Source organism: Hyaena hyaena, unplaced genomic scaffold (genome assembly GCF_003009895.1).
Source record: "Hyaena hyaena isolate Hyena2069 unplaced genomic scaffold, ASM300989v1 scaffold_1332, whole genome shotgun sequence".
Classification (NCBI taxonomy): Eukaryota; Metazoa; Chordata; class Mammalia; order Carnivora; family Hyaenidae; genus Hyaena; species Hyaena hyaena.
The window spans coordinates 79,360-103,588 of NW_024081963.1; the positions used below are offsets into that span (position 1 = coordinate 79,360).

Consider the following 24,229-nt stretch of genomic DNA (forward strand, 5'->3'; position numbering starts at 1 on the left):
CAAACATCATGGACACACCCGCCATGGTCTAGCAGATGGAGAAGAAGATTAAAACAAATGGGGCTGGTATAGGAAGAGACGCTAGGAGATTAAATATGCAAATGGACAATGGCCAGACCATGAATATAAAAACTAGACTCCACCCCACAAGCTGCAGCAGCCTGACCAAGACACCAACCTCTCGCCTACAATAACCAGCCCAGGAAGCCAGCTGGCATAAGGCAAGCTTGTAGGAAGTCAGGCTATTTCCAGTAACAACCCAAGTCACCAAACAATAACTCCTGTAACCGGTGCTCCAAAGAGCTGGGACTTGATAAATAACTGCCAGCTGCCCTAATTTTTGTACCCACTTCCAACTCAGGAACAAGCAGATGTCTTAATTCCAGAAGCCTGGCCAGCCTCCAGCTTCTCTAGGCAAACAGCCCCCAACAAGGCCCCAGCAGGGCACACCTACAGGCTACCCTTTTCCCACTAGAAAGCTCACCAGGTCCTCTGCCTGCCTTTGAGTCTCTTCCAAAACATGAGTGACGGTGGCTGACTGCTTTGCCATCCAGCCAGCCCTGAATAAAATCCCTATTTCTCCTGTGGTTGTCTTTGTTTCCTTCCCCAGAACTAAAGACTACAGTCAGGATAAAGCGGATTCAGGATAAGTGAAGACATGGGAGGAAAAGGAAGTTGGTGTGAAGAGAGAAGGGGCTTTTAGCACTTTGGAAAAGAAAGAGAGAGAGGCAATATTTACATATTGCTTGTTATGAATTTCCTGCTGCTTTCTTATGGGGTATGCAATTTACCAATAAAGTTTCGTGAGGCAGATTCCTTTTAATCTACCACTTTCAAGAGAAACAAAACTAAAATAGCCCTCATAACCCATCAGGGGGGAGTGTAGGCTAAGGCCGGGGGTCACTTTTTTTTTTTTACCATGCCAGGCTACGCCCCCAAGTCCTTTCTGACATTGACCTGTGGTTTGTTGCCACAACTCTCTCATTATTAATTGTGCTGAGGCTCCTCCTTCAGTCCTGCTGTGCTCTGTAAATAGGTATCGAATGAAATAATGAAACTAATATCTTGTCCAAATTTACGGAGTTAGTAAGTGCTATAATGTAGATTTGAATCCAGACCTTTCTGATTTCAAAGTCTACGGCTGTTCACTGAATTAGGCCTACTTGGAAGCGTCATGGTAAAATGGACATTAGATTTATTGACTTGAGGTGGTACAAACAGCAGGCTAGGATCCCGGGAAGTAAATTTGAGTCATAAGGTACAATGATCAGGGATGGAACTGACAGTTGGGAGGTTGTTCGCCAGGGACGAGAGAAGGTGGCGAGTGCCAGAATTAGCAGGCGATGTTGTCTCCTGGTAAGGAGGGAGTGGCTGATGTGAGAAAGTCCCATCATGTTAAAACGAGAACTACAGAGAACAGATGGTGGGGCAATGGGTTGTCTGGAACTGGGACCGGACGGGTACAAGGAATTGTGTTTGCCCTACATCCTGTGTGCTGGAGAGAGAAGAAAAAGCTGAGGCTCCTCGGGATGAGGTTAGGGGATGGCAGGCATAGCAGAAGCACCTACCAAGTGGCTAAGAACGCAGGAGAAACACAAACAGGGCACAGGGGATGAGGCTGCAGAAGAGAGGGAGACTGGAGGGGCTGCATGTTCTAGAAAACATGGCTGCGTGGAGAGGGATCCTGGTAACCAGGCAGTGATTTCAACCACAAAGGGGAAAGTCAGCCGGAAATGGTGAGTCGAGGGATTGAGGGAGAAGCAGTGTTGAGTCATTAGGATTTAATTATTGACTGAGATGGAAGCAGTGAGCAGACTCAAAGTCCAGCTGTCTAAGTTTAAAGTGAAAACGGGATTAAAGTAGAGCTTCTCACAAATGAAAAGAGGAGCAGTTGTAAGGCTCCCTCATTTTTTTGTTGAAAACCATAAATACCTGGTAATGCGTGTTAAAAGGTCTCGTGTATTTGGTCTCAGAGTAGTTGGTATAGTTTGACCTTTATAAAGTTGCTTTCCAGGTGCTGCAGTTGGCCATGCAAAGCACCCAGCACACGTTAGCACCAAAGTGAGGTGAGAGGGGCAGAGCCAATCCATGGAATATGATGAGTCACCAGCCCCTTGTCCACGGATGTTTCTGTCACATAAAGTTCTCAGAAGATACTGACACAGGAGTGTTTAGGAGTAAGACAGTGACAATCTACTGTCATTCTGTCACTTCACTTACAATCCCAACACAATTTTTCTCCCAAATCAAGTCTGGAAAGTAAATATATTTAGGAACCCCCTTCACACAAGTGAGAATAAATCTAAAAGATATGCTAAATTCTTTCTTGCATCCTTTGTTCTGTATAGAATGCTGCCCTCTGGTAACTAGACTGTAAGTTACCATGTGTTAAAAAACAAACTTCAGTTGTGTTATCCAGACATTTTTTGTGTCATACATTCAACCCTCAAGGAAAATACCCAAGGTAAAGATTCACATCCCCATTACGGAGTTGCTGTTGATCTTAAGGCAGGAAAGAGGGGCAATTAGACTAATGGTTGCCACAGGGAAAAATTACGATTAAAATTCAGTTATAAGCCCTAGTTCATACTATTGTAGTTGTGCACCCTCACTTCAGCTCTGCAGCAACATGTAATAAAAATAGACTTCTTATCTATCTCCCCCCAAACTTGGTGCTTTCCTACACCCTCTCCATGACCTAAATTTTAAAAAGTAGCAGCATACAAACAATTGGATGAAGAGATTTAGGGGGATCAAAACCATGCTCTGAAGGCTCTGCCAATCAGGAATGACCCCAAGGAAACGTTATTTAAGGTAACTGAAGAGACATCATACATACATTGAGACAGACTGAGGAAATGCCTGTCTTCTTATAAACACCCTGATTTCTTTAATTCTGAATGTTGAGTTGGAATTATTGCTGAGATACTGGCTTTTTTACCTTCCATTTGACGTGATGACTAGCACAGTGTCTTTTGTCCATTTGGGGCACTCATTTTTGCCAGGCTTATCACGGAACAGATCAAGAGCTCATAGAGGGGGATCTCCAGAAATGCAAACTGTACAAAATTTCATCTTGTCAACCACCCATCTGTACAGAATATGTCCAAATTATAAAGAGCTGTAATCGAATGAAATCAGTACTCATTTTCATTTCCTCGGTCTAAAACATGAGAGCATCGCTGGACAGACTCCTGCCACAGCTTAGCCCAAGGAGATGCTAGATGATCATGTGTGCCTCTGATTTTCTCTCCACTGTCTAGGGCTCTCTTTGGCTTTCCTGCCTACCCCCTAAAAGAGAAGTTTTGTTTGTTACCTCTTACCGACATTTATTTTGACAATTTTTTTCTGAGAGTCCATCTTCATCCTCTCCCATGATGTCCACGGCAGAAAATATCAACGCCACAAGAATGGCAAAGCAGCACACCAGGGCGAAGATCACAATGCATTTCTGCTGGGACTGTCAAGAAAAAGAAGATACAGAAAAGTCAGAAGCAGCTTTCACTTAGGAAATTTGAGATGTGATGGCTTCTCAAAATCCTTTGGGAAGCAATTACTTCCATCACGGCCAGTGGAGGGCTGCCCTCCCGGTGAAACCTTCATGCTTTCCCCAAACACAGTCTTCAACCCCCCACTAAATATCTTAGAACAGCTAAAGAATTCAAGTGCTATATCGAGACTTCTAGAATGAGTTGGCTTTTCCTTTTTCTGATCAAAAGCAGTCCTGGAGATCTGGAAAACTTCTACAAGATGTTCTACAGAGAGCACTACACGGCTTATTAGTGCAAATTAAAAATGAGACACAGAGTGGCTCAATAATTATTCTCCATCTCCTGATACTACCACCACCTTCCAAATTCTATGTAACATACACTCAAACCCTGTATCCCCTTGCTTTCTGTACCTCCTCTTGCTCTAAGACCTTTAGTATGGTGGCTGCAGGCCAGATGCCCCTGGAAGGACATGATCAGACATGAGGGCTCTCAGATGCCAGCATTTGGGTCACTTAACTGACACAGTTCATTTCAGAGTACTGAGCACACTCATAACCAACATTCATACTCTCGATACTATTCTCACTTCGAAACAGAAGCTGAAGGTCCAGCCACTCAGGTCCTTATCTTTAGGGCCAAGTGTTGTATTCTGAGACATCCGTGTCTCCAGGGGTTCATGACCATAGGTGGCAGAAGACAGGACCGTGGTCACTGAGCAGCAGCCATGGCCACCAGAACAAATAATTGTGCTTGCATTCTATTTATTAGATAAATATGGATGGGGAAGAGAAAGAACAATTTTTACGTGTTTCTGGAGCTTTTAGGGATTATGTACAGGAGGGGAAAGACTGATCATTGACCAGACAGCCAGGAGTAACTCAGTTAGTGATGAAATACAGATATGTGTACACACACGCACATACAACTGCAGGGCTCTGTTGAAACCAGCTGGCTTTGGTTCTCCTTCCAACTCCCTGCCCTTTATCCCTAGAGCCACATGGTTTCCAAAGAACCAAGATGCAAGCCCAAGCTCAGGGTCCAGAGTGTCCAGGGACAACCTCTAATTACAGATTCTAGAGAAAGGTGTTGTCAAGGATGAAGGTCCACCTGTGACCAGGTGCTATCAGCTAAGATGGTTGCTTCCTTCTAGAGTCTGTTCTGATTTCCCTCAGGTCTCCCCTTCCAAGAGAAGTTTGTTCCAAATCCCTTCCTGCCTTTCACTGTGTGCTTCTCTCACTCCCTGCTGAGAGAGGAAGTGGGGGAAACTCCAAGGGAGACACAACCAGTGCTCTTTTCCCCTAGGTTCTCCTGGTGTCTTTAAGATATCGGTATGTTTTATTCTTTCCATATCAAGCAACCAGTACAGGGGCCAGCAAATAGAAGGTGCCCAAGAAATATTTACCTCATATGCAAAGTGAACGAATGAAATGAAAATCATAAGGGCATACTTCCGAGGACACAGAATGACATGAAAGTCTTCCCCTTGAGACTCAGGTGTGGCCTTCCTGAGAATTAGTTTGGTTCCCCATATTTTGATGGTGTAAATCTTGCAACTTATCCTTTTCCACTCTCCGCTTGAGCTGGAGGCAAATCACGGACTATGTGAAAAGCTGTAGGGGCACCTAGGTGGCTCAGTCGGTTAAGCATCCAACTCTTGATTTCGGCTCAGGTCGTGATCTCAAAGCTGTGAGACTGAGCCCCATGTAGGGCTCCCCACGGAGCACGGAGTCTGCTTGGGATTCTCTCTCTCCCTCTTCCTTTGCCCCTCCTCCAATCACATTTTTTCTCTCTCTCTCAAAAAACCAAAAACCAAAATCCAAAAACCAAAACCCAACAACTCTGTAGAACAGACTGTGTTTGTCCTGCCCTTTATTTTCCATTCATCCCAGTTCCCCACTAGTTTTACTTTTACGAAACAGCACAGCCAGCTGGTTGAGGCCACAGGCTTTGGCACCATTTTGATTGGATTCCTGCACTTACTGGTTGTATGCGCTTGGGCAAGTTATTTAGCCTTTATGCTTTCAGATTCCATGTCTGTAAAACGGATAGATAATCATGGAATAATAAAAACAACAACAACTGCCTTACAGGGTTGTTACTGATAATTAAATGAAATAAGATACTATATGCAAAGTCATTAGAGCAATGCCCAAAGAGACAGCTCTGGATGGGTATATGCACCTCTGTAAGCTGCCTCAAAGATTTTGGGGAAACAAGGAAAAGACACGAATAAATAAAAAAACATCATGCAACAAAACCTATAAATAGGAGAGATGCAGAGTTATAGAGGCAGAGAAAGAGCAGAAGACATGAGACAAAGAGAGAAGGGAAATGTGAGCTGAAATTTGCCTTGGATAACATTTTTGTGAAATCGTTCTAGTCATCTCTGGCCTCAAAACTCTAAAGAAGCATTCCTCAAACTTCAGCATCCACTGAACTCACCTGGAGGGCTTGTTGAAAACACACATGGCAGGACCCCATTTCAAGAGGTTTTGGTTGAATTGGTCTGGCATGGGGTCCAAGAATATGCATTCTTAACAAGTTCCCAGGGGATATGAACGCTGCTGGTCCAGGGGCCAGACTCTAACTAGAATATTACCCATACTAGGTCCTGCTGAATCATGTCCATCCTTCAAACGCATGGCCTTTAGTCCATTTTCAAGCAATAAAGGGAATCATGATAAATACATCTAATGTAGGGGCTTAGGAAAGTTTTAAAGTATTTTTTTAAATCTGAATGAGTTTTCTTCCACCTTTCACATTTTTTAAAGTTTTCTTTTAAATGTTTATTTATTTTTGAGAGAGAGAATGGGAGAGGGGCAGAGAGAGAGGGGAACAGAGGATCTGAAGCAGGGTCCCGTGCTGACGGCAGTGGGCTAGATGCAGGGCTCAAACTTACAAACTGGAGATCATGACCTGAGACAAAGTAGGACACTCAATCGACTAAGCCACCCAGGTGCCCCAATTTTATTTATTTTAATGATATTCATTGGTTGTATAATCAGAAAACGTTTGTGGTTAACTATTTTGGGGCAAAAAACCTATAATATACAAAAGAAAATAAATCACACCAATCCCACTCAGACAAAACTGCTATCAGCATTTCAGTCTTGTTCTTTCCTGTATATTACATATGCCAATCTACCAATCTGAAAATATTGGTATCGTGCTACATATACTTTTGCATTCTGCTTTTTGCAGTTGATTATGCTTGAACGTCATTAAATATTCTTTTAAAGCATAGTTTTAAATTGCTGCATAACATTCCATTGCATCAATAGGTCATTGTCTCCTTTACTCCAAGAAATGTTTTTTTTAAGCCACTCATTTTACAACACAAAAAAATAATTTAAAATCATTGTCATTTTTATCCTATTTCCTTATAAATTATAAACAGAAACAAAAAAAAACTTTTGGAGGGTTAAAGCAATGCAATGATGACACATTAATCTAGTCTAGAAGAGGCTCTAACCGAGGACAATATAATTAAACATTAACTCAAAAAGAATCCTGAAGAGAGCAGCATAAATATACCATGTCAGGTACATTAGTGGGTACTCGATGAATAAAGCCTAGTGAAGTTGATATGATATGATTCATCCACAACAATACTTACTTATTTCCCTTTATTCTAAATTTTATGATAAAATAGTCAATAAGAATTCTAGTTAATTTGTGTCCTATTGGAAGTACTTTGATGTAATAACCCTCACAGATTTCTATTAACTTCTATTCATTTAATTCTGTATTATCAGTTTCTATTAATATGAACAATTGACCTGGCTATTTTCATTTTAATTTGTCAAAGAAGAGAAATTCAGACTCTGATATTAATTTTTAAGTGTCTCCTTGAAAGAATGCACTATCACAATATAAGTTCAGACCACTACTTTCTTTAGTCTCTTTTCTTTTAAACCTCATCAAAAGTGAAAGATTCTGTTCCAATGACAGCATAAGAGCCTCACAAATGAGACTAAATTTCAGGTTACCAAGACATTTATTCATTTTCGAATTCTTAACAGACCATTTCAGATCACTCAGGAATCAATTTGAAACACACTTTGCTGTCTCTATTGAATAGAATCAATGGTTAAGGAGAAACCATTAACATTATTACAACCTAAACTTCACTACTGAGCTCAACCAATTAAAAGAAAACAAAACTTGAAATGCCATTATCTAGCATCAATCTGTACTTTTCACTGGAGTTTTTACTGAAACAGTTTTGAAAAGAATTGCCTGCGTGGTCAAGAAATAGATCTAATTATGCTAACACTGCAAATATTTAATTATCATATCCTTACCAAATACATTTTAATACAGAAAAAGAGATGTATGACCTCTAAATGGGAAAGAGTATTAAATCTGAAACTTGGAAGTGCTATATATTCCAACTTGAGCTTTTACACCATTTGATAAGCTCTTAAAAGGAACTTCACCCATGTGCCTAGAGGTAAAATGTGAATTTGCAAAAAGTAATTATAAGTTAAAATTGTTCCTCTTATTTTTCATTTATTTACTATAACAAATTTTTTAAACAAAATAATGGTGAAGTCTTAAAAATAACAATTTTTATGTGTGCAGCTTTTAATACCTATAGAGCTGGAAGTTCAATAATTCTCCCATGTGAGTGGCTCAGTCAGTAAAGTGGCCAACTCTTCATTTTGCTCAAGTCGTGATCTCATAGTTCTTGAGATGGAGCACCACATTGGGCTCTGCACTGAGCATCGAGCCTTCTTGATAGTCTCTCTCTCCTTCTGCCCCTCCCCAGCTCACATGCATATGTGCTCTCTCTTAAAGAAAAAAAATTTTTTTTCTCCATGCGAAAGATATTGAAAATATGACTCAAAGACATTGGGTTCTTGAACTGTCCAATGTGACCCAACCAGTTGGAGACAGTCCAGAGATTTAATTTAGGTCTCTGAATCTGAAGTCTGATTCTTTTTCTGGTTTTCTTCGCTTGACTTCATTTTCTAGTTAATTTTAGCTATGATTTATCTTATTATTTTTATTATTGATTTTGAATTAATCAACCCCCACATGGCCCATTCATGTAGAAATGAATGTTGAACATATGATTCCAAGCTGTGGAGACAGGGCATTCTTGGGCCTTTAGAACTTTCCTATGATTCTAAATGTGTTCTTATCTTGAGTTCCTAGATATGTTCTCAGAAAAAAAAATAGGTCGCCCAAAAGAATCATAGGAATCTTAGTTGATGACTTATCAATATCCTTAATAACATTCACATTCTAGAACCACAGTAGAAGATCTAGACTACAAATTGCTTAAGGGATTTTCTTTGAAAATCAGAATTATCACTTCACTTTTCACATACACTTTGATGTACCTTGGGGTTCTGAACTTTTCTCTTCTTGTTCTGTATCCCCTCCTGAGAGAGTCTAATTTACTCCCAAGTCTTTACTGACTTATATACTGATAACTCCTAAGAGGATATCACTAGCTCAGAGTACTTGCTGAGTAACAAGACCCAAACTGAATGAGTTCCCCTGGAAGAGTCTACCAGTCTCTCTACACTGAGAAGACAAAGTTGAGATTTTACAAAGTCCATGTCAGCTAGAATTGACAGTATAGAGGAGTAGAGACAGGAGATCTTTATAGGGAGAGAACTGTGGAAATCTTCAGAAAGTCTCCCTCTGTCTAAAGTTAAGTATTGCTAAGCATGTATACATAAGGAAATTACCTAAGTCCTGGGAAAGAAATTACCTAAGTCCTGGGAAAGAGCCACCTGAAAGAAGCAGGGGAAATAATCCCTAACCAAACACACAGGGCCAGAAAGGGTTGGTGTTCTTACTATCCAGAATGGAAAAATCTCATAAATACATGGAGCATCAAGAAATTAGCAGGATATTCTATCTAGAAAACGAAAATGGGAAGAATTAGCCATAGACTCAAGGCTGTTCTCCCACCTAAAAAAGCATAAAAGCAATCATTAAAAACCCAATTTGTTCACTAGGAACTATACCTAAGAGCAAACCTCAAGAATATTTTAAAATATGTCATAATATCCACCACACAGCAAAATCAGGATGGATGCCTAGCATCCAGTAAAAAATTACTAGACATGCAGAGAAACAGAAAACCACAACCCCAAATGAGGAGAAAACTCATTCAAATGAAATCAACTTAGAAAGGGCACAGGTGATTAAATGAGTTGACACATATTAAAACAAATATGATTATTATATTTCATATATTCAAGAAGATAAGTATTTTAAAAGACAGATAAAGAAGATACAACAAAAGGCGCACATCAAAATTTTGGGGAATGGGAAATACAATGGATAGGTTAGGAGCAGATTAGACACAACATAAAACAGTTTAATGAACTCTATGAAAACAGAGAGAAAAAAATAGAAAACCTTGGCCAGTGTATCAGAGACCTGTGAGGCAAGTCAAGTGGCCTAATATACGTGTTTGTTGAGTTTCCAAAAGAGAGGAAGGTACAAAAATATTTGAAAAATACAGTTGCCGAAAATTATTCAAATTTGTTTGAAGATGTAATAATCAAAGTCACTTCCAAAAAGACATAATAATAATAAACTTTTTTTCTTAAATAGTTTATTGTCAAGTTGGTTTCCATATAACACCCAGTGCTCATCCCAACAAGTGCCTTCCCCCATGCCCATCTCCGTCTTCCCCTCTCCCCCACCCCCATCAGCCCTCAGTTTGTCCTCAGCATTCAAGAATCTCTCATGGTTTGCCTCCCTCCCTCTCCCTATCAATTTTTCCCCTTTTCCTCCCCTATGGTCCTCCATTATGTTTTCACGTATAGGTGGATTAGGAGAAAATAATAATAAAGTTTTATGCAGTTTAGAAAAGAGCTTCAAAATGCATAAAACAAAGGCTAATGAATTGTAAGGAGAAATGAATAAATCTTCAACTATTCAGTGACGTCAAAACCTTCTCTCATTAATGGGCAGAATAGTAGACAGGGAAGAATTTTAAACCAAATGAAAATAAAAATACAATAAATGAAAACGCATGATGCAGCAAAAGAAATGCCTCAGGGAACTATGTAGCACTAAATGCATATTTAGAAAATAAATAAGGCCTTACATGATCTAAAGTTCTACCTTAAGAATATAGAAAGAAAAAAGACCAAGTTAAATTCAAACTAGGCAGAGGAATGAATAAAGAGCAGAACTCAATAAAAGACAAAACTGAAAAACAATACAAAAAAATCAATTAAAAAGTCTGGTTTTTTGAAAAGCTCAATAAAATTGATGCACTTTTAGCTGTATATAACAAAAAAAAGAAAAGACACAAATGCAAATATCTCTATGAGAGACAGTCCATCACCACAGATAATACTGAAAATAAAAGGCTAATAAGGGACTATTATGAATAAATTCATGCCAAGAAATTCAGTGTAGACAAAATGGACATGTTTTTATAAGACAAAAATTATTAGAGTTCACTCAAGAAGGAATAGGTAACCTGAATGTATCCTTAGATTAATTAAGGAAAATACATTTTTATTTAAAAACCTTCCCACAGAGAAAAGTCAAGGCTTAGGTGGCATCACTGATAAATTATGTGAGACATCTGGGAAATAAGTAATAACATTAACACAGAACAAAAAACAAAGAGGGGAAGAAACCTCCTAATTCACTCTATGACGTCAGCATTACCCTGACACAAAAGCCAGACAAAGACTTAAAAAAACGTTTTGTCCTGCTGTTTAATAATGCACTATCTAGGAACCAATATGCTACATTCATTTAGCAGGTATTAATGTCTACTGTGTGCAAAAAAAGAATGCAGGTGTCAGCATTGGCCGTAACCTCAACTGAGAATGAAATTTCTCAATTTTCTTAAATTACTTACAAAAACTGCAAAAGATCTATATTACCTCACCTTTCCTTTAATTAAAAGATGAATCATCAGCTATACTGTCTGTTTATATTTTCAAGCCTTGCTAGAGTTCTCCCAATGGCACTTAAAGGTGTTTCTGTTTTAGGAAATTCTCACTATTTTTACCAGAACAATAATGGTACGTTATTTCTGCAGCAACCTAGATTATTCTTTCCCCTTTATTTATTTTTTTAAAGGTTTTATTTCTTTCTCTTTTTTTTTATGTTTATTTATGTCTAGGAGACAGAGAGAGAGACAGCGTGAGCAGGGGAGGGTCAGAGAGAGAGGGAGTCACAGACTGAAACAGGATCCAGGCTCTGAGCTGGCAGTCAGCACAGAGCCAGACGCGGGGCTCGAACCCACGAACCGTGAGATCATGACCTAAGCGAAAGTCGGACGTTTAACCAACTAAGCCACCCAGGCACCCTGGGTTTTATTTATTTCTGAGAGAGAGAGGGAGAGGGAGAGAGAGAGCATGAGCAGGGGAGGGTCAGAGAGAGAAGGAGACACAGAATCTGAAACAGGCTCCAGGCTCTGAGCTAGCTGTCAGCACAGAGCCTGACACGGGGCTCGAACCCACAAACCATGAGATCATGACCTGGGCCGAAGCTGGATGCTTAACCCACTGAGCTACCCAGGTGCCCCTCTTTCCCTTTTAAAGACATGCAAATTTCAGCAAAGGAAACAACCCAGAAAATTAATAGGCAACCAACGGAATGGGAAAAGATAGTTGCAAATGACATATCAGATAAAGGGTTAATATCCAGAATCTATAAGGAACTCACCAAACTACATGCCCGAAAAACAAACAACCCAGTGAAGAAATGGGCAGAAGACATGAACAGACACTTCTCCAAAGAGGACATCCAGATGGCCAACAGACACATGAAACGATGCTCAGCATCCCTCCTCATCAGGGAAATACAAATCAAAACCACACTGAGATACCACCTCACGCCAGTCAGAGTGGCTAAAATGAGCAAATCAGAGAACTCGAGATGCTGGCGAGGATGTGGAGAAACGGGCACCCTCCTGAACTGTTGGTGGGAATGTAAACTGGTACAGCCCCTCTGGAAAACAGTGTGGAGGTTCCTCAGGAAACTAACAATAGAACTCCCTTATGACCCAGCAATAGCACTGCTAGGAATTTACCCAAGGGATACAGAAATGCTGAGGCATAGGAGCACATGTACCCCAATGTTCATAGCAGCACTCTCCACAATAGCTAAAACATGGAAAGAGCCTAAGTGTCCATCAACAGATGAATGGATCAAGAAGATGTGGTTTATCTATACCATGGAATACTACATGGCAATGAGAAACAATGAAATCTGGCCATGTGTAGCAACATGGATGGACCTTGAGGGTGTTATGCTGAGCGAAATAAGTCAGGCAGAGAAGGACAAATACCATATGTTTGCACGTATAGGAGGATTAGGAGGAACTTGACGGAGGACCAAGGGGGAGAAGAAGGGGGGAAATGGTGGGGGAAAGGGAGAGAGGCAAACCATGAGAGACTCTTGAATGCTGACAAAAACTGAGGACTGATGGATGTGGGGGGGAGGGGGCGATGGGCATGAAGGAGGGCACTTTGGGGATGAGCACTGAGTGTTATGTAGAAACTAATTTGACAATAAACTATTTGTAAAAAAAATAAATAAAATAAAGACATGCAAATTTATTGTTTGCCCATGCATGTGTCAGTTTTCTACTTTTTGGTCTCTTTTACTAAGCTGAGCTCCTTGAATTCTAGGATCCTGTGTAGATCCATAACACCTGGCAGACATGTTCAATAAATATGTGTTGAATGAGTGACAAATAAGTGAATAAAAGGGAAAAAAATGACAAGGGCTACAAAATCAAAAGGAAGATTTTTATATTTTACAACCTTGGTTATTTATTGCCTACTCACATGCTTTTCCATTGATTCCCATCACAGAAGCACATTTATTTGTAAAATTAAACATGCAAAAACTTAAATACTATAAGCTCAAAATTAGCCGAACAAAGGGGATGGGTTCAAGAACATGCAGAACAGATGGCATCTTTCCAAAAACAGCAGGACAGAGAGTAAAAATTCAAGTCTGAATCAACTGAATACTGGAAACTACTCGCCATCTTATACCAAATTCTAAATTTTAATTATAAATTGGATTTATATTTGTTGCATTATAGTTTGTTGTTGAGTTTCATTCTTGCGAATTATACCTCTTTTTTATGTCATAAAAAAAGATAAACAGATATCTTATAATAATAATAATTCTGTAATAGTGCTTGACAAATAAAAATCACCTCCAATGGATGAGAAATTTTAAGGATTTACTGTAAATTAGATAAACCAAGGAGATCCAAACCCAAGACACCCAAAGGAAACCACGAACTGCTATAAAGGAGAGCTCCAAGTATAGAAGTGATGCAGAAGGAACTGGAAGAAACTTTGAAATGACTGACAGTGATTAGTTAGGAAATGTTTCAGAGCAGGCTGGCCAGTCAATCCCTCCCACTTCTCCTTTCTTCTACCCTCTTGCGCTGAGTACCACACAACAGAAGTGTCGCCCACAAGATAAGCTGTGAAGAGGACCATCTCAGAGAACTAGGGACCCCCAGGAGGAAACTACCAGCACTTGCATGTGGCAGTCCCTCCAGTAAAATCTCTAGCCAAATCACTGTGCTCAACCATCACCCACAGACACGCAAATAGGAACTGCCAAGCTTGGAAGTGGACAGAAAATTAAAAGGCTCCAAGAGTTCGAGGAAAACCAAAACCATGAAAGAGGTACTTAACGCGACCAAGGCAAAAAATTCTTCAGAAAGTTAAGCAACCAAATGATACAGCTGAGCCTTTAGAAATAAGAATAGCTCAGGGTGCCTGGGGGGCTCAGTTGGTTTAGCGTCTGACTTCGGCTCAGGTCATGATCTCACGGTTTATTGGTTCGAGCCCCGTGTTGGGCTCTATGCTGACAGCTAGCTCAGAGCCTGGAGCCTGTCTTCTGATTCTGTGTCTCCCTCTCTCTCTGACCGCCCCCCCCCAGCTCATGCTGTCACTATCTCTCTCTCAAAAATAAATAAAACATTTAAAAATTTTTTAAAAAAAGAATAACTCAAGTTTTCAGGGAGATGAGAGAAGTTGCACCCTTGAACATCAAGAGAGATTATCTGAAAGATTAGCAAATAGAGATCCTGAAAATGATAAGCCTCCGGAGATGGGCTCAATATCAGAACAGACCCTGGTTAAGAGCAAATTCACACACATAATTAAGCCAAAAGATTCTCCCACAATGCAAAGCAAAGAACAAAATCCTAACACCTACTGGAGAAAACCCAAGAGACACACAGAGAACCAAGCTAGAAAGCCAGTATTTATCAGATACCTGTTCTTAAATGAAGAAAAATAGTGAAACACTGGACTCTAAATGATCAAAGAAACAGAGAAATGAAAAACTTTAATAGCTAAAGTATATGGCTTCCAAATAAGTACACTTGTTTTGCACCTGAGTTTGGCAACAGTTCAAAAGATTGATAATTCTCCTTGGCAAAGATTGGGGAAATGACTGTGAATAAGAAAAACCTGGCATAGCTTGGTAGGATGGCAATTTGGTAGTTTTTATCATGATCCCTATATGAATTTTATTTCATTTATTTAAAAAATTTTTAACATGTATTTATTTTTGAGAGACCTAGAGACAGAGCATGAGCAGGGGAGGGACAGAGAGAGAGAGAGAGAGAGAGAGAATCAATCCAAAGCAGGCTCGCACAGAGCCCATTGCAGGGCTCAAACCCATGAACCATGAGGTCATGACCTGAGCCGAAGTCAGACACTTAACTGACTGAGGCCCCCAGGTCTGGATTTGAAATGTGCACATCCTTAGGTTTCTAAATTCCACTTGCAACACTCAATCTTATGGAAATGTTTACTCATGTGCACAAAGATATAAAACCAAGACCAACACTGTCGTATCATTTGTGGGGGGAAAAGCTAGGAAAAATGATCTAACTATCCATAAAGAGAGGAATTGATGGAGTAACAAAAAACAGTCATTCTGCGAACATTGTCTCCACTAAAATGCACAAATGTTTGTAAATGAAGGGGAAGACTCAATGGAATCACACAAAACTCTTGGCAGTCATCTGTCCAGAGGGGAGAGGTTCTGTGAGATGGATGGATTGTGGTGTTTAAAAGTTCAGGGCTTCCTCTGTATATTTCTGTATCATTTAGGTATTTTATATCATCCCTGATCTGAATCATCTCTTACAACAATGAGGAAGAAAGCTGTCCATTCTTGGACTATGTCCACCTCAAAGCAAGTTATCTATCCTTAGCCTAGTTTTCCTAAGACACAACTGGGCATCATCAGCTACTATGAGTAGCCTATATTTACTTAAGCCCCCCATATTAGCAAGCAGAGAATAGATACAATCCCACATTTCACAAATTGCAGAGGATAATGGGACAAATCTGGAGAATATTTGAACATCGAGAATACCCAGACACCATCTAGTTCAGCTCTTCATTTTATCATTTTCCAGTTAAGAAAATGCTGGAAATAAGATGCTATGACTCAGTGTGCTCTCTTTTCATTGCCAGTGTTTGGTTGACTGAATGACAGAGCAGCAAACAAAAAAAGAACAATGGAGTTTTCAAAATACAAGTGACACAGATAAGCCACTGTCGGACCGCGATCTGAGGGCAGGCACACCAGGTATATCTCATGGGGGTGAGGGGCAGGAGGCCCTTGAGATGTCAGTGAACCGCTTCCGGGCCTTTCCTCCTGCCAGTAGTTGCTGGTGGCATTAGACAAAAGAAGCAAAATGTGTTTAATTCAATTTAAAAATATGTAAGGAGGGGCGCCAGGGTGGCTCAGTCCGTTAAGCTTCTGACTTCGGCTCAGGTCATGATCGTACACTTCATGAGTTCACGCCCCATGTTGGACTGTGGTGACAGCTCAGAGCCTGAGGCCTGCTTTGGATTCTGTGTCTCTCTCCCTCTCTGCTCCTTCCCCACTGTGCTCTCTCTCTCTCAAAAATAAATAAACATTAAAAATTTATTTAAACAAATAAAAACATGTAGGGAAACTCCAATATGTGTTATATGCTCTCCTAACACTAATGATTCATAACTAGGTCTTAAAGAGGTCTCTGCCCTTAAGCATCTCACCTTTGGGGTCTGGGCAAGGGTGTTGCAGAGGATGGACAGCAAAGGACAGCACAGTGTTATGCATACTGTTCCAATGGTACTAAAGCAGGGATGGTGACCCCTTCATGGGACAGTCCCATTGGAGCAGGCAGATCCTGTTGCCACCGCGCCCCATGCCGTGCATACCTAATTCCTGGAATAGGGAATCCGGGATTTCCTCTGTACGCACCATGAAGAGAAATTCTGAACAATAATGAGTGAACAAGAATGCACTGTCAAGGTCAATATGGAGCAGCCAACATGTACCAGCAGAAATATTGTTTTCTTATGCTATGTTTGCCTCCATGACAGATAAAGGTGAACGAAAAATGACAACCAACTACCAGTTGGTGTTTGATAAGTCAAGGGCTGTTGTGGTGACCTGTATTCCACACTTCGCTTTTAACAAGCCGAAAAAAGGCTTGAATCTTTCAATGTATCAAAATAAGCCCAAGCCCTTCCATTTGTTCGGGGCACCTGGGTGGCTCAGTTGGTTGAGCATCCGACTTCAACTCAGGTCATGATCTGACAGTTCGTGAGTTTAGGCCCTGCATCTGGCTCTGCACTGACAGCTCAGAGCCTGGAGCCTGCTTTGGATTCTGTGTCTACCCCTCTCTCTCTCTGCCCCTCCCCTGCTCGTGCTCTCTCTCAAAAATAAATAAAAGATATTTAAAAATTTAAAAAAAGATTTTTTCTGAAGATCGCTGGTTAAGATTGTTGTATGTCTCTTGTCTAAATTATTGTTTCCTGATCACTGTAAAGGATGATACTTCATCCACATAGGGGAAAACACCATGGTGGACAAATCTCAACAATTCTTTATTTTAAGCTAATTAAAAAGCAAAGAAAAGCCAGGATTGACTTTGGGGTATAACAGTGACAAGATTTATCTTTGCTATTGCCAGTTTGTAGTTTTCCTTTTATGTGAAAAAGGAACACACATACACACACACACACACACACACACACACGCCCAAGTGCACACACACTTTAATAAAAGGTGTGGTTAGGGAAGCTTATAGTAGGAGCAGAAGGGAACTTAAAATCATCTAACCCAACCAGTCACTCAGCGCAAGGATTGCACCTGAGCACCACTAACCTACAACATTGTCTTCTGCTTGGTCACTTTGAGCTGGTGAAAGCTCACTACTTAATGAGTCACCTCTACTTTTTTGAAAGTCCTTATTTACATGGGAAGACATCTCAAGAACAGAAGCCTACCTTGAATCGCCGTGACTGAGCACCCACCCAGATGCCCCCTTTCCTTCCAACCTGGTCCCTCACTCCCTGTGGCTCTTTTTCCTGTCTCCCTCCCATCCCTCATCTCTATCCTTCTTTGTCTCTCTCTTTTTGGATCTCCTTCCATCCCTTGCCCCTTCACTGCCTTCCAATCTTCCACTGTTTCTGCTCTGCTGCAAATCTGTCAGCGCTCCCTGAATCCCCATGTCCTCCTGGTCCTCCACCCTCTCCATGCCTCTGTGGGCTCTTCCCCCAGAAAATCCATCTGTCCTGACTGCAAAGGGTCCACTAAAACACAAATGATAATGACTCAAAGCAATGCATGAAGAAATGCAAGTTTATAACACAGACAATTGAGGTCATTAGTAGCAGAAAGGGGAAGGGGTGGAAGTTAAACATTTCAGCAGACATTTTAACAGATTTCAAACCTTATCTCATTATAGCATTTAAGAAAAATGCAGCTTACTGCTTTTATATTTGCCAACATCCCCCTTCCCCTCACCATTAACTTATTTATCAACCTCCTTCTTCAAAGACTCAGGTAGACGCTCATAACAAGCCAGGCACATGGCAGGACATTGCTTTGTAGGGTGGTGGGATACATGAACATTGGAGCAAAGCACCACGCTGGGCCACACAGCAGTCACCCCCTGCAAGGACAGTGCCCTTGACTGTGATCTTAGGCTCAGGGAGCTGAGCCGAGTCACTGCCAGGCCACTCGTCAATCTTCACTAGGCTCATTGATAGTGACTGCTCTTCAGTCCCTCATGCCTTCCCACGGCCACACATTTAGCACTCTTTCAAAAGCAAAACCACCTTCCAGACTCCTAAGCCACAAGATAAATTATTAAAAGAGCATGGAACCAGGAAGAGAAGAAGAGTTAAGTATGCTTTTCATGCTCCTCTTTTCTTTCCTTAGAGCAAGAAGCCTTCATTTCTTCATTCATCAGAGAGGCGATCTGGGTCCTACTTCGTCACCAAGGTTCTGTAGACAGGTGCGAGTGCACCTATTTGCAAATGGCCTGACAGTTCACAAAGCCACTTTGCATACACATCAGCACACTGTGCTCTGGCCTTTCCTGATCCTCAGTCTCTTTCTCTCTCTCTCTCTTTTTACTGCTCCTCTCTCTTGAAGTCAATGCCCAGAGGTGCATGACCCATCCAGTCTCCCCTACCTAGCACATCATGGCCTTTCCCCCAGAGTCCGCAGGCAGCGGAATCAGGCTAGAGGTTTGTCTAGGGCTGTTTCTGAGCAGAGAAAATGGTATCATTTTGGCACGTGTATGTCAAGGTGCCATTGCGTGATGAACTGTGTTGTCTACCTAAGTGTAAAGTATGCCCAATCTCCTGTGACGAGGGTCCCAGCCTGAAGAGCTGTGCTATCATTTTCTACCTAGTCTAAGTAGCCTACCTTGTACTGCAATGACATCAATAAGGGATTTCATCAGTGCTTGCCTCACAGAGGAGAGTTTAATTCCTGAACAGTAAATATAGCTTCTTCCCACAAAAGCATTGGAGAATGGCTGCCCTGCCATTCAGTCTAAGCAATGGAATCTTGTACTCTAGATTAAGGATGTGACCCCAGCCCCAGGACACCTCACACAGGAGGCTGGGTATTGTGAAATATGAACAATTACAAGAGAATATTATGAAGAATTATAAGCTAGGAAATCTGGAAGAAAGGGACAAGTCCCTAAAAACAGACAAACTGCCAAAACTAAACCAGAAAGAAATAGAAAATTTGAACAGGCCCATAACCAGCAAAGAAATTGGATCAGTTGTCAAAAATCTCCCAACAAACAAACGACCAGGACCAGATGGCTTCCCAGGGGAATTCTACCACACATTTAAGAAAGAGTTAATACCTATTCTCAAACTGTTCCAAAAAATAGAAATGAATGGAAAACGTTCAAGCTCATTCTACGAGGCCAACATTGCCTTGATTCCAAAACCAGACAAAGACCCCACTAAAAAGGAGAATTACATGTCAATATTCCTGATGAATATGGATGCAGAAATTCTTATCAAGATACTAGCAAAATGAATCCGATAATACATTAAAAAGATTTCGGGGGCACCTGGGTGGCTCAGCCAGTTAAGCAGCTGACTTCAGCTCAGGTCATGATCTCACTCTTCGTGAGTTCAAGCCCCATGTAGGGCAGGCTCTGTGCTGACAGCTTGGAGCCTGGAGCCTGCTTCAGATTCTGTGTCTCCCTCTCTCTCTGCCCCTCCCCAACTCACACTCTGTCTCTCTCTCTCAAAAAAATTTATGAATATTTTTTTAAAAAGGATTATGCACTATGATCAAATGGGATTTATTCCTGGGATGCAGGGCTTGTTCAAAATTCACAAATCAATCAACATGAAACAACACATTAATAGAAAAAAGGATAGGAACCATATGACTTTCTCAATAGATGCAGAAAATGCATTTGACAAAATATAGCATCTATTATTGATTTTAAAAAAACCCTCAACAAAGTAGGGATAGATGGAATATACCTCAATGTCATAAAGGCCATATATGAGAAACTCATAGCTAATATCATCCTCAATAGGGAAAAACTGAGAGTGTTTTTTCTATGATCAGGAACAAGACAGGGATGTCCACTCTCACCATTACTATCTAACATACTGGAAGCCTTAGCCTCAGGAATCAGACAACAAAAAGGAATAAAAGGCATCCAAATCAGCAAAGAACAAGTCAAATCTTTACTATGTACATACGACATGATATTCTAAGTAGAAAATGCAAAAGATTCTAACAATATTGCTAGAACTAATACATAAATACAGCAAAGTCTCAGAATATAAAATAAATGTATAGAAATCTATTACAATTCCTATTCACCAATAAGGAAGCATCAGAAAGAGAAATCAAGGAATCTATATTATTTACAATTGCACCAAACCTATACAATACCTGGAAATAAGCCTAACCAAAGAGGTAAAAGATCTGTACACCTAAAACTATAGAACACTTATGAAAGGAATTGAAGACACAAAGAAACGGAAAAAAATTCCATGTTCATGGACTGAAAGAATAAATATTAAAATGTCTACACTACTCAAAGCAATCTACACATTTGATGCAATCCCTATCAAAATACCACCAGCATTTTTCACGGAAAAATGCTAGAACAAACAATCCTAAAATTTGTATGGAACAACAAAAGTCCCCAAATAGCCAAAGCAATTCTGGGGGGGAAAAAAAACAAAGCTGGAGGCATCCCAATTCCAGGCTCCAAGCTATATTATAAAGCTGTAGTCATCAAGACAGTATGGTACTGGCACAAAAACAGACACATGGATCAATGGAACAGAACACTCAGAAAAGAACCCACTACTATATTGTCAACTCATCTTCAACAAAGCAGGAAAGAATATCCAATGGGAAAAAGAGTCTCTTGAACAAATGGTGTTGGGAAAACTGGACGGTGACATGCAGAAGAATGAAACTGGACCACTTTCTTACACCATACACAAAAATAAACTCAAAATTGTGGAAAGACCTGAATGTGAGACAGGAAACAATCAAAATCCTAAAGGAGAACACAGACAGCAAGCTCTTTGACCTCGGCTGAAAGCAACTTCTTACTAGACATGTCACCAGATGAAGGGAAACAAAAGGAAACATAAACTATTGGAATGTCATCAAGAAAAGAAGCTTCTGCACAGTGAAGGAAACAATCAACAAAACTAAAAGGCAGCCTACAGAATAGAAGATATTTGCAAATAACATATCTGATAAAGGGTTAGTATCCAAAACCTATAAAGAACTTATCAAACTCAACATCCAAAAAAAACAAATAATCTAGTTAACAAATGGGCAGTAGGCACTGATAGACATTTTTCCAAAGAAGATATCTAGGTGGCCCATAGACACATGAAAAAATGCTCAATATCACTGATCATCAAGGAAATACAAATCAGAACCTTGAAGAGACACCACCTGACATCTGTCAGAATGGTTGAAACACAGAAAACAACAGATGTTGGCGAGGATAAGGAGAAAGGGGAATCCTCTTGAACTGTTGGTGGAAAAACTAGTGCAAGTATTGTGGAAAACAGTATGGAGGTTCTCAAAAAGCTAAAAATAGAACTACCTTACAACCCAGCAACTGCACTACTAGGTATTTACCCAAACTATACAAAAATACAGATTCAAAGGGGTACAGGCACCCTTTTATAGCTCCATTATCAACAATAGCCAAATTATGAAGAGAGCCCAAATGTCCACTGACTGATGAATGGATAAAGAAGATGTGGTGTGTGTGTGTGTGTGTGTGTGTGTGTGTGTGTGTGTGTGTGTGTGTTTGTATAATGGAATATTACTCAGCCATCAAAAAGAATCTTGCCATTTGCAACAACACAGAGCTAGATTGTATTATGCTAAGTGAAATAAGTCAATCAGAGAAAGACAAATACCATATGATTTCAGTCACATGTGGAATTTACAAAAGAAAATAGATGAATATATGGGAAGGAAAGAGCGAGAGAGAGAGAGAGGTAACCCATAAGAAACTCTTAACAATAGAGAACAAACTGAGGGTTAATGGAGGGTGTGGGGTGGGCTAACTGTGTAATGGGTATTAAGGAGGGCACTTGTTATGATGAACACTGGGTGTTATATGTAAGCGATTAATCACTGAATTCTACTCTTGAAACCAATATTGTACCATATGTTAACTAACTAGAATTTAAATAAAAATTTGAAAAGAAAAAGAAAAAAATTTAGCTGAAAAAAAATTCTTGCCTCGACCAAAAAAAAAAAAAAAAAAAAAAAACAAAAAAAAAAAAAAAAAAAAAAAAAGAGGCCTGAGAGACTTGGTAAATAAACAACTAGATGAATAACTCAACAACAAACAAAATAAACAACTAAAAAATGACTTGAGTAGACATTTCTCCAAAGATGGTGACCTACAAATAGTACTGAACATCACTAGGGAAATGGAAGTCAAAACCACACTGAGATAGGACTTCACACTCATTAGGATGGCTAATATACAAAAATGGGGGTGGGGGAGTTGGTGGCAAGGATGCGGAGAAATTGGAACCCTTATATCTTACTGGTAGTGATGTAAGATGGTGCAGTCACTGTGGAAAATGCTACAACAGTTCCTCAAATAATTAAAAACAGAATTACCATATTATCCAGCAATGCTACTTCTAGGCGTATATCCAAAAGAATGGAAAGCAGGGATTCCAATAGAGATTTATACACCAGTGATCTTAGTGGCATTCTTCAAAACAGCCAAGAGGTAGAAGCCATCCAAATCGATGGATGGATACAGAAACAAAATGTTTATGTCGATATATCCAATCATCTGCATATATCCATACAATGGAATATTAGTCTGAGAAAGGACAGGAAGTCTGATATGCGCTATACCATGAATGAACCCTACAGTCACAAAAAACAAATACTACATGACTTCACTTACATGAGGTACCTAGGGCAGCCAGATTCATAGACAGAAAGTCGAACCAGATTGCCAAGGGCAGGGGGAGCAAAAATGGGTACAGAAATACAATTTTGCACGATGGGAAGGGTCCTATGGATGGATGGTGGCCATGATTGTACATCAGTGTGAGTGGATTTAATACCACTGAACTGCACACTTACAAATGGTGAAAATGGTAAATGTTGTGTCTATTTTATCACAATAAAAATTGTTTACCAAAATAAATAAATAAATAAATAAGCCAGCAGCCAATAACAACTGCTGTGTTTGGGCTTTCTCAGTTTTCCTCCCTACCAGGTCTCTCCCTAAGTGGTCCAAAGTCCCTCCCTTGGTCTCTGGCTCCTTCTCAACTCACTCTTGGGTCTTGCGTACCTCAGAACCTTTCTTCCAAATTCCATGAAGTCGACACTTGCTGATTTAGAGGGCATCCTCTGCTTCTCGGCCTAGGAGATGACTAGCTACAGTCATCAGTCCAGTAGAGGGAGATCTGGGGCGAAAACTCTCACGCTCCAGGTACGAGTAACAGACACTATTGTTTTGCCACTCTGTGTATCTTTCACTGAGGTCACCCACTGCACAGGATCCAGCACCCAGATGAAATCTCTGTTCTTACCCATTACCTGCCCAGCCACCCTTCCAATGCCCCCCTACCAGCACACACTGAGTGCTCTCCCCTTCCCTCTCAGCCTATTTCCTCTGCATGTACCAGGCTTCACCTCTCTCTCAATCAATCTCAAATCAATCTCAGCGCATTCCCCTAATGTCAAGAGATTGTGCAAATAAAGCCATGTATGTGGGTTTGCACAGGGGGAAGATGGGGCCACAAGCAGCCACTGCTAAAATGTCAGGCTGTGATGAAGGGGGGGTGAGATTCATTCCATCGCAACATACACTTAACTGGTGAGTTACAGCAAAGCTCTCTTCACTGCTTGTTTTTATTTCCTACCTTTTAAAAGCAACCTTTTTTTTTTTTTTTCAAGTT

At 40.4% G+C, this 24,229-nt stretch overlaps 1 protein-coding gene across 1 annotated transcript in view; it reads right to left on the bottom strand.

The window, feature by feature from the left end:
* The window catches only part of LOC120225131 (inactive phospholipase D5), a gene marked incomplete at its 3' end in the record, with an annotated part of 242,609 nt that overhangs the window by 69,663 nt on the left and 148,717 nt on the right, over window positions 1–24,229 (bottom strand). Inside the window, exon 2 of the mRNA XM_039223357.1 lies at window positions 3,324–3,460. Coding sequence (XP_039079288.1) covers window positions 3,324–3,460 — 137 coding nt within the window. The remainder of the gene's footprint in view (window positions 1–3,323; window positions 3,461–24,229) is intronic.